An 11,467-nucleotide genomic window follows, 5' to 3' on the forward strand; every position below is an offset into this window, starting at 1 on the left:
TCGTCTCTCGTAAGCTCGAAGAGCTTTATTGCACCTACACGCGAATCGCACATTACCGGAAGACGGGTTACAGCTTTGTGGTTCATGTAGATGGTTCTCGCCCTTCCTCGCACCCCTCCTGCCGGCCCCGCTCGCCCTGCGGGAATGGAAAACCCCCTGGGACGCGCAACTCGCCCAAGTGTAATAGGGAGCGCATGTAATTAGCAATTGGAGACAACCTCCGTGTCCGAGGATACGACACACTGTAGCAAGTACTACGCATATTTGCCAGGACGTTGCATAATCGATCGTGAGAGTATCGTGAGAGAAAGAAGAGAGTGAGAGAGAGAGAGAAAGCGAGAAAGTAAGAGACGGAGAAAAAGAGTTAACGGAAAAACTGTATGAGACAAAAGGGTGAATAGGTGCGCGTATGTATGTATGCACGTATAAATGAAGTATGAGAGAGGATAGAAGCGAATGGTAAACGATGCTAAGAGAACTGAGACATATAACATAATAAACAAGGACCCTTATTCTCGTCTCCTTTTTTTAGAATGATAAAAATAGTGAGTCGTTACGCTTTATATATTATACATCTCGAGTATATGAATATACGAGTAAACATAACGTACAGAGAAGCAGGTACAGAAGAAGAAAAAAAACATGCAGGCATCTTGTCGTTAAATTGTAAGATATTGTGTTCAAACTCCAGAATGTACTCTGATCCCCCTTCCTCAGACTACTATATATTAAATATATTGTGCACTATGCTCCAACTTGTCCATACAAATAAATATATTCAAAAATCTCAAACATCTTTGCCTTTATTTTTCTTTCACTGTCTTTATTTTTCAGATTATGAGAGACGAAGTTGAGAAATCATGCGGTTTGTCGCTATTAGATTCAGAGGACGAGGCTATTGAAATTGACGACATCGAAGTATATTAATGGATAAAATAAAAAGCATCCCTACAAATTACATACATGAAGTATCGATGGCTTCCATGAAAGTGTCGGACTAATTTCAATCACCTGACGAGATTCCATTACTTTTATTTCGTTACATCCGACAGAAATAAAAAAATCGGTGAAGTAATGAAATTAGTAGTTTATATAAGTGTGATAAAATTCTTATTCTTTGAGGTATCTGTAAAAGTTGTAATAAAGAGAAGAGAGAAGGAGTAGACCGGGAAATAAAGACAAAAAGAAGAAACTGAACATATTTATTTATTAATCTACTTTTATATTGCTGATTCCTTTAAAGACTGTTGATTTTTTAATTTGAATTTTTATTGACGTCAGTAAATATCTGTAATTATAATAAACAGTGAGCCGGTAACATATTGATTGATAGTATTTTGTGAAGCTAGACTTGGCGGTACTGCTAAATGCGACAATGCCGGCAGTGGCGAAGGTAAGCAAGCTGTTCCGTCTGCAACCTAGCAAGCATTATATTGACATATTATATTAAAAACCATACATTGACAAACCCTAAGATGCAAAGTTAAATTAATTTAGAATTTTAGGATTTTGTATTTCCATAAAATCCAGCCGGGCAGAGAGAGGCCATCCCTATGTTTTTTTTACTAAGGACGCATTTTCCGATGCGCCGCCGAAGTTCGAAGCATTTGTAGCGTCACGTGGACGGAGTGGACCGCAGCCAGAAAGAGACAGCCGGATGATTGAGGTTATGCTATGAGTTTCATGCTTTCATTGGTGAATATCACTTTTTATGCTTTATTTACAAAATATGTGGGATATTTGTATTTTATCCATTAATATCTTATGTTACCCTCGCGTAATTTTTTCTGTCCAGTGATAAAGTGGATTGCGTTGGTTTTTAATCTCGTCTTTATCTACATAAGCGTGAAACATGGAAGAGATTGATTATAAATTGAGATCAAAGAATCCTATTTTGATATCACATGTAAGTATGGCAAGAAAAATTAATCACCTATCTGCATTTGTGCTGCGACTGTGTACGGTTACTCAATTTCTTTTGCTTTTCTACAGGCGACATCCAAACTGGTTGAGATAATTAAAAAGAAATTGGAAACGGAAGAAAAGAATATTTCAAACGTAAATAATCTTCCTATCTCGATAATCATTTTAGTATTTCCTTGGTGTTTGTATATAGACGTTTCTTTTTTATAGATATCAGAATTTAAATTACTCTCGTCTAAATGCAACAGTGAGGATTCTATAGTTAGCACATCTGCGTGCCAAGCATTAGTTATACTTGGCGAGACTGGATTATGGGACATCAAGTCTGCATTAGCAACATTTATGGCATGCTTATCTTGTTCAAAGTATGTGCATACGTATTAAATGAATACTATTGAAATAAGTAAGTTTTATTTAACATTATTGCAAATTTTAGAAATTATCAGGCAGTCACTGTGGCAGTAAGTCGATTGTTGATATTATATTGGAAGTCTCACGATAAATGCATTGAATACACTCTCGAAGTCCCTACTCAGCATCCATTTATCACGATCCTGATTCAGGAAAAGCTCAGCTGGAGATCCGTACTGAATCAAATGAAGTTCATCATGCATCATCACGACAAACAGTACGCTATTATCATAAGAATGATATTTCATGCACGTATAGGAATATATTACATTATTTGCCTTTGCCTTTATAAATTGGAGTTTTCTCAGTTTTAAATTGAAATAGAAGCATATTAAAAGCATTTATTAAATTTTGATTTATCCGAATTTCAGAGTTATGGAGCAGAGTGTGGAGCTACTGCGACCAGTATTCGTGCATGTATTGTGCAATCCTTCCATAGATTCGTATGAGAGTTGCAAACGGGAGGCATGGCAGCTTGTAATTAAATCTAGCAACACTACAAATTTACGAACAGAGATCTTACTCTGGCTGTGCACTAATCGAGCAGACACTTGCATTGATGCAAATTGCCGAGTTCTGGAGCTCGCGGATATGACGTTGTCGAAAAGAGATAAGGAGTTGTGTACCGCGTTAGTACCTTTAATCGCATCTTTGACGATACAGCTTTTGGAACACGGTCATGAACCTGTACAAAATTTTTGCATGATATTGGATCTCTTCGAATGCTGTTACAATTACATAGGAAATATTACGATACTTTTGATGGCAGAAATAATTTTGATATGTCCTGCAGCTTATTTACCTGACGCCCTTCAAATATGTAAGTATATTTATAAAACATGTAAATTCCGATATAATAAAATCATATATTTTTAAAGGCAGTGATGTTACCTAAAAAAATTGTAAGATTAATTTTGATCAATTTGTGTGACATATAATAGGTACAGTTATCGTGGACAGAATGCCGTGTCACGTTATATTATTAAACACGTTAGCTGCAGCCTTGATAAAGTGGTTGGCTTATCCATCGTTATTGTGCTCTGATGCGTTAGTGACAGCGAAAAAGTTATTAATCAAGATAATGTCACAAAAGGAAACAGACAGTGGTAACTGTACTATTTCAAATAAGATGCTGTTCATATTCAGCTATAGCAATAGATACATCCAATTTTATATGGAACTCATCCGCAGTCTATATTCTGTGGAAGCTGACACTCTGTCATGGCTGGAGAACTTGTCTCTCGCACCAATAGATCTGAGATACATGTGTAAACTGGTCCTGTGCGGGATCTTCCTGCGTAGCGACGAACCTCTCGTTGTGCAGAAAGTCTGCCATATTCTCGTGCAAATAGCGACGGAGATCAACTTCTTCGCGTCGCACGCGCTGTCCCTGTTGCTGCATAAATTAACTAGAACTCATGATAGCTACATGCTGAAATATCTGTTGCTGACTGTCCCGGAGTTTGCCATGACTAAGGAAAATCTACCAATCGTTATCCACACATTGGATACGCTACTGAACAGCGGCAAGTCGCTGAAATATTTTGCAATCCAGCTTTATCTGAAGGCGTTGGAGAAGGAGCCGCGCTGTTATCGCTTCATATCCACCGCGCTGATGGACACCATGGAGAAAGATCACAGTTGGCGCTCGAACGTGGCATGCGCTCGGGCGATAAAGTACATTTGCGAGAACCGGCCCGCGCACGGTGAGGAACTTGTGCCGTTGCTGTCGCAAATCCTGAATCGATGCGTTGATCTGAACAGCGGTGCGGCCAGTGCGCTCGCGCTCGACAGCATCTCGGCCCTATGCAAGTCCACAGTGATAGGTACCTTGCATCTTGTATCTTTGAATACTGAACTTTTTTTTTTTAAAGACGTCATATCAGTTTTCTTGGCCACTCTTGTGTGTCCTCTATGATATTCTGTACAAGTTATCACTTTTAATGATTAACACTTGATGATTTTACTTGACAGGCATTTATTCTACGTGGCAAGTATTAGCACCGAAGATGCGCAAGGAGAAGCGTACGATAGTCCTGGAAAGTCTGTGCGATCTTTTTGCCAATATTCCCTCGTACTTGTTTCGTACGAGCGAGGACCATGACAGACTCATCGTCGACGTCGTGACTCTTTTGTGGGGCTACACGGTCGGCGATGACATGAGGGTCGCGAGAGCGGCGTTCAAGGCATTAAGGTCTTACCAGATAGAACGAATTCCTCTGAGTGCTTTGCCTTCAGACTTCCTATCGGACATTGGTGTACAGCGCGCATCCGGAAAGACAGAAAATAAAGATAACGAGCCCGCGGACCTGCCGCAATACATACCGGGCACTTGTTGGATCCAGATGCTGAAGAATGTGAACAGAAGTGCCCTATCGGCGGCCGGAGATCTTCTAATTTTCTATATTGGGGACGAATTGAATGGCTTCAGATCGCGAATATACACTTGGCCACAAGGAGAACCGCAAAACTTTAAGTATCTGCCAGAGAAAAGCGTGATAAGGGCCGTCGGCGAGTATTTGAGACGAAGCGACAAGGCGGATCGGAATAATCACATAATCATAGTCGAGTGTTTGCGTATATTCGCTCATAAGCACAAGAAGCCGTTGCCAAACATAAAGTGGGACTTCTTGAAGGAAACCATGCAGATATCGGAGGCAGCTAAGGAGTATAGCTTGTCTATCGCGAGTCGTCATTGTCAAATCTCGGCGTCGGCGAAATTGTTGACGGAAAGTTTCTTATCTATGTATGCGACCGTATCAGAAATCGATCGATTATTGCTGGACGAGAAACACTTGGTGCTCTACTCGAATTTGGAGCACCTGTGCCACGCTATTTCGCCAAATAACTTAAAACAATTTCTCGAAACTTCTCTCTTTTATATCATTAACAGAACCTTATTGAATGACAAAAAGTATATTCATCTATTCAATTACATCATGTCTTCTTATGTCACCGCTTTCAAAAGCAACGATATACAAATGGGAAATCGCACGTTGCTGACTACGCTTTTGGACGAGATATCGGGAAAAATCGACTTAACGTCCAAACATTTCGAGAAATATTTTGCGGCTGTGATGGAATTGTTAGTCAGGGATGTCGAAAGAATGACAGCGCCTGGCACCTGGTGGGAAGTGCCACGAGAAAGACTGAAAACCGCTATCGCTATTAGAGTCCAGACAGCCTTCAAGGGAAATATCAGCGAGCCATTCGCCTGGCTGAATGAACTTGTCAACGTAACCAAGTCTAATCCCGAGTAGGTATTAATAGTAATTATAAATCTAATGCTTGGCCAAATTGCCTAATAAATTTTTTGTTTTTATAGGATGCAAAAATATTTATTAGAAAATATACAAAAAGTGCAGGTTGACTTGAGATCGGAGAAATTCTGCGATCGTGAAATACAAAAAGATTGGATTTTAGATTTTATAAGACACATCGATGCGCTTATGGTAGGAACTCCAGATGAAAAAAACAATATAACATTTTACTGTGATATTTTATTTGTCTTGGTTATCTGCTTGTCCGGCATGGACTGTTTCCTGCCGAATAAAGAATCGCTAATTACTTCGCAAGACATTAGGATAAGACTGTTTCCACAGGCGATCTCTATGCTTATTGATCGACAAATGTGGAAATCCATAATACGCCAGGTATGTGTAAATTTGTCTTTCGTCGCCTACAGATATTTTACACATTACAAAGACTTAGTCTCTTGATATTCAACAATTAAAGAAAAACATTACATTTACAATTGCGGTGGAACTTTTCGTCGCGAAACGAGCGCAATATGCCTATTGTACATAAATATACATTAAATCGTATTGGTTACTTTTTAGATTATGAAATGGCTGAATCACATGAGGAGCAGTTCTGTACCTGATGTATATATACTTGCATTTCAAAGCGCATTGATTTTATTAAGGCATGAAGACGACTATAACTCAGAATGGAAAAATTATTTGTCAGTCAAAACTCGTTTTCAATAACTAATGAAATATAACAAATGTTTACATAGGATATATTTTTATACAAAAAAGGAAGTTTTTACATTAAACTGATTTACTTATTTGTATTACTCAGACTTGAATTTCACTAACGATATCAAATCTTATAATTGTAATGAACATCTGTAAATACACCTGACATCCTACTTTAATGTCTATACCTTATTACTAATAAAGTAATGATTATATCAAGCTTTGATAAGTTTATACATACATTTAGGTCCAGGTATCCTTATTGTATAATTAAATTCAATTCGTTAAATTGTTAAAAATTTCTATGTTTAAACAGTGACGTGTAGAAAAAAGATATGCTAATCCGTTATCATCATTAATTAAAAGATAAACATTTAAAAAAGGAGAAAGAATACCTTTCTATTATCTTTTAATTACTGTAAACATTTTTCCTGAATTTTATTAGAGATATGTAGATCTATACGCGACTGAGTATATGTAAATTTTAGTATTAAATTTATTTGTGGAATCAATCGGGAAGAGAATGTACCATTATCGACTTAGCGCTACTATCACCTGAAAAAATTACGTATAACGAGAAACGCGGACGCTTTAAAAAGATTCTGTTCTACCACTAATTTTCTAATTCGGCGACTTCTACACACTGTTACTTCTTATGTACATCAGTACTTGTTAAAATATTTTACAAGCGATGCCGGTGCGAAGAGCGCGAAAATTCTATTTTATAAGGCTGATTTCGTATAAATGTAAATATCATGTAAATATAAAACAAATCACAGAAAGAAACGTACTTGCTCGTTGTACACAAACTATATGTCATTCGATACTGATACGCAACTTGAATAGAATGGCGAGCTTAAGTGCATTTATTAGTAAAAGTAAAAATGCATATTAATAATTCCTAACTAAATCGGACGTTCTATTTGCGCGTAGTTCAATATAAATTATTTTAGCGTCATATACCTATCTACAATTTCCTCGTCACATATGCTGGATGTGACGGCACTCATAATGCTACACGGACGTCTCGCTGTTGTCTAATGTCATTACCGTTAGAGTGTTGGGTCTCGAACCGGTTAGAATTTGCTCCTCGGGCGGACGCATCCTGGGTTCCAGAATATTTCTCTTTGTCTCCGCGCTCTTCTTGATCGGCGTGCGACTAGGGCTGGACTTCCTGCTGCTCGGATATGATTTCAATAAACGTGCCCTGAACAATTAATAAATTATACCTGAGCTAAATATTCCTTTTTTTCAGTAACACTTGAGAGACACACTTAGAGCGTTCAAATGTCACGTCGCATCTTCTTGTATGAAAGACTAGTAGACATTTCAAATCGTACTTACGCGTCCATCAACTTCAGGAACAGGCGAGTGTATACTTGATACTCCTCATCGCCGAATTCGGTAGGGTCGTGTCTCGCGTGCTCGTACAAATCACAGAATTGATGAATTAAACGCTGGCCACTTCCATTTAATGGAGTAGCGAGCGTGGTGAGCAAATATGCCCTCAGATTCTCCGAAGGATGTCTCTTCAGACAGTTGTCGTACCTTGTGATCTCCGTCTCTGCAAAGAGACACGATGTGAAACAGGGTCAACCCAAGAACGATACAACGATAACTTACCCAAGGTTTTAACATCATCAACCGCCTTTAATCTATAGTAATGCGGTGGGGCTTGTCCCCCTGGAGTCAAAATGTATCTAGGGTCGCTGATCAGCTGCGGCTCGTATTGGATCCTAGGTATCACTTCTATCCTCCTCTCTATTTCCTTCTTGAAGGACTGAAAAACATTTTCCGCACGTTTCAGCAACAATATAGCAACGATACAGATACAGTGGGTTAACCTCAAAATTACATGTCTAAACGTAAAACGTACCTTTTTCGCGTCGTGTCCTATGGGAATGTGAGGGCCCCGACGAGATCTCAAAGCGAACCTCATGATCTGCCGTTTCGCGAAGATGAATAGTAACAATATCGTCAAAACGCCCGCCGCTATAAATATCACTATGGTTACACCGGACAATTCCTGTGTCATTCTCGTACGACAATCGAGGCGGCCTGCCTCCGCGAATAATATTGTCAACGGGCACCAGTCTTTTACGTGAGAATCGTATATCGCTTCGAGACAATAATGCGAACTGTCATTCGAACATTCGAATAAAAAAACCTCCGGTCAGCTGATCGGCGCACGGACTCGTATCTCGCGCGCATCGCCTTTCGTCCAATTAGTATTAGTTATTAATATCTCCATCAGACTTTTAAGTAGCAAATTTTATCAAATTAGCATTATAAATACTATGCTTTATTAATGGATAATACCAAATTCGATGCGAAAAGAACGAATATCACATCATTAGTGTGATCGGAAACACCAGGCACTAGGGAAGACATTGTGCATCTCTCTCACTTTTATAGCGGTATAAATATCATAGTAAAAAACTGAGGAGTAAGTTTAGACAGAAGCTGAATAAAAAGATGAAGAAATTTTAATTGATAGAGCTGGAAAAGTATTTACATAAAACAAAATAAAAAAAAGTCAATGGATTGTGAATCTGTGTATTGGAAATAAAAGTAAAAATCCTCAAGAATTGTGTCTAAAGAAATTTTAATTCATATTAAGAATAAGACAAATTATACGTATAAATTATAACTAGGTTGTAATGTTATTAATATCGAATATAAGTACAAAAGTATATATTTGAAAATCATTATAATATAAAAAGATTAAATTCCAACTTAAAAAGATTTTAATTCTCAAATATGTGTATAAATTTGTTAATCGGAGGAAAGTAGACAATTGTTCGCGTCGTTATATGTGTGATTTAGCGATTACATTTTGCTTAAAATACTTTCTATAGGTTTTTTGAATAACGTTTCATTCACGGCGGCGACTTCAGTCATTATACTTTTCTGCTCTTCAGATAGTGCTGTATTAACTTTTAAAAATGATAGCACAAGCTTTCCAAAGTTCTTATCTTTGGAATAACAAAGTGCCTTCTCTGAGAATAATTTGATAATTTTATCGGTCATGTTGTGGTCCAGTCTTATGGATAAAAAATTTTGCAATATAGATATCTGCCACAATTTCAATTCCTGGACACACGCAAGAAACTCTCTGCAAAAAATATATTTAAAAAATCATTAAATCTACTTGCGATTTTCATAATTTCAATTTTTATAATTGAATAAAATTGTATTCAAATATAAAATAATTATTTAAATTTAACTCTTAGTTTTTAGGTGAAATTAACCTGGACTATATCACATGATTGTGTGAAACTTACTCTAAGAGAATTGCTTTCCTTTCCTGGTCAAATGTGTTCACAATGGTGGTGACCAACGTTATGTCTTTCAACTCAGTATTGAGAATAGGAACAAATATAAATTGCTGAACCTCATCAGGAAATATTTTAATGCATTCAACAATAGCAGATGACAATAAACGAGATGGCTCCTCGAGTTCGACTATCTATGAACACAGTACGAACAATAATTAATGTGTGTACGAGGAAAAAGTATCTAGTAAAATCAATAATATGCCATTGGTACCTTCGGTAGCAAGATATGCGTGCAAAATGTATTGATATACTTCATTTTCTGGTCGATAGTCATATCGCTCATCGACAGACACAGATTATAGATACCCTTGGGACTTAATTTTCCTCTCATCTCGTCCACTAGTGGGACAAGATCCTCATCGGATAAGCTTTCTAACTGAGCAAAGTCTAGCCTGCCGTTATTTCGTTCTAAATTCTCACAGGCGCACTCTAAAATATCACACTTTTGTGGTAATGCGACAGCAGGTTTCTCTGGTTCTGCTACTCTCTCGACTTGCGTAAAGTAAAACTGAGTAGATTGTAATGGCACTGATTGATTTGTGGCACACATTATTTGGGACTCGCTATTGTTCGTCGGCTCATCAGTATCGTCGCTATCTTCACTTTCTGAACATATTTCTTCTTTATTCTACAAGAACAATGAACATTGAACAATGCATTCGCAATAATCGCATTAAATTATGTGTACGTAAGTTGAAGTGGCCTGATATTAATGATTTTTTGTTCCCATAATTATTTCATGTTTATAAGTACCAAGGAGAACACATGTCAGTTTAAAAGTTAAATAATATAAAACGATTATGCAAACTTTGTTTAGAGACTGTAATTTATAAGCAACACGTGCGATTCTAACCTGTCCAGCTATAATTTTCCACATCGGATTAGCCTGGGCGATATCATCTTTCAACGCTTCCCTGACAGATTCGAGTCTCGTCATAATTTCTTCTGATAATGTATACTTCTGGAAAAAGGCTTCCGAATCCGTATTTTCCCGCATCATCTTGCTCATGTTGCTCCGTCTCGCGCATGCCGTTCGCGTGTTTCGTTTCCATCAACATCGGTCAGTGACGTATCTACTGTCTCCGCAGTGCAGTGGCAAATTTTTTTGAAGATATATATTTTCTTATTAAGTTTTTTTTTTATAAAAATTCAGAACAGACCAAATGTTCAGAAATTAAGCAGCAATTAAAATAAAATGTACAAGTGTAATGCAATGCAAAGACAAGCAAAGACAGGCATTGGCATAGATAATATATCATTTATAATTATAAATATATATATTTAACATTATACATATAATTATAAATATATATTTTTAAAGCAATAACGACTTCGAGATAATTAAATCTTTCGAAAACAGATTTTGCAAAGCATCTAACATTTGTCAGATAGAATGCCAACAGAAATATAATATATAATCTGCCAACAGAATGTAACACATTGACTGCAGAAATCGAGCAGTACCTGTCGTTTCTTATCTATTTAAATGACATATTCCAAAGAGCTTTTTCGACTTCATTCCGATTAACTTAATCGGCGATTAATTCATCTGACAGAATGGCTCACGACAAAACTTCTCGCTATATTATTAGTCGTCCCTGATTTAATCTTTTTTTTTCTATGTCATATAATAAACAAATAATAATTCCATCCAAAACAGTATGGTTTTGCTAATACGGATTACTCGATTATTGTTTAACAAGTCTGAAAGAAAACCAACAACCGAGGCGACTGCACCTCCCTGGTCGGTCACGCGACTCGAGCAGAGTACACGGTTCGCTTCGTCATCAGCCGCGCGAGCCAGTCAGTCCAAGT

The 11,467-nt window shown here is 37.4% G+C and overlaps 4 protein-coding genes across 4 annotated transcripts in view; 2 read left to right on the forward strand and 2 right to left on the reverse strand.

The window, feature by feature from the left end:
- The window catches only part of LOC139767819 (uncharacterized), a 189,831-nt gene extending 188,634 nt beyond the window's left edge, over positions 1-1,197 (forward strand). The window contains exon 6 of the mRNA XM_071697473.1: positions 835-1,197. Coding sequence (XP_071553574.1) covers positions 835-854 — 20 coding nt within the window. The 3' untranslated portion in view covers positions 855-1,197. The remainder of the gene's footprint in view (positions 1-834) is intronic.
- A 93-nt stretch (positions 1,198-1,290) lies between these two features.
- Positions 1,291-6,533, forward strand: LOC139767820 (focadhesin). Its single transcript, XM_071697475.1, has 10 exons — positions 1,291-1,695; positions 1,796-1,906; positions 1,993-2,058; positions 2,134-2,288; positions 2,360-2,551; positions 2,706-3,154; positions 3,276-4,160; positions 4,309-5,590; positions 5,660-5,987; positions 6,174-6,533. Exons 2-10 carry the CDS (start codon positions 1,853-1,855, stop codon positions 6,321-6,323), a joined length of 3,561 nt encoding a protein of 1,186 aa, XP_071553576.1. The 5' UTR covers positions 1,291-1,695; positions 1,796-1,852; the 3' UTR covers positions 6,324-6,533.
- On the reverse strand, positions 5,815-8,812 carry LOC139767827 (protein C1orf43 homolog). The gene is made up of 4 exons (XM_071697486.1): positions 8,191-8,812; positions 7,938-8,094; positions 7,659-7,878; positions 5,815-7,521 (listed from the first exon to the last, which is right to left on the reverse strand). The coding sequence occupies exons 1-4, from the start codon at positions 8,347-8,349 to the stop codon at positions 7,329-7,331; spliced, it is 729 nt and encodes a 242-aa protein (XP_071553587.1). The 5' UTR covers positions 8,350-8,812; the 3' UTR covers positions 5,815-7,328.
- Positions 8,813-8,902: 90 nt separating this feature from the next.
- On the reverse strand, positions 8,903-11,466 carry LOC139767823 (uncharacterized). The gene is made up of 4 exons (XM_071697481.1): positions 10,506-11,466; positions 9,864-10,280; positions 9,599-9,783; positions 8,903-9,429 (listed from the first exon to the last, which is right to left on the reverse strand). The coding sequence occupies exons 1-4, from the start codon at positions 10,659-10,661 to the stop codon at positions 9,144-9,146; spliced, it is 1,044 nt and encodes a 347-aa protein (XP_071553582.1). The 5' UTR covers positions 10,662-11,466; the 3' UTR covers positions 8,903-9,143.
- Position 11,467: the final 1 nt, after the last annotated feature.

This window comes from Temnothorax nylanderi, unplaced genomic scaffold, assembly GCF_030848795.1.
Source record: "Temnothorax nylanderi isolate EJ_2023f unplaced genomic scaffold, tnyl_v1.0 TNYL_tig0012_pilon, whole genome shotgun sequence".
NCBI lineage: Eukaryota > Metazoa > Arthropoda > Insecta > Hymenoptera > Formicidae > Temnothorax > Temnothorax nylanderi.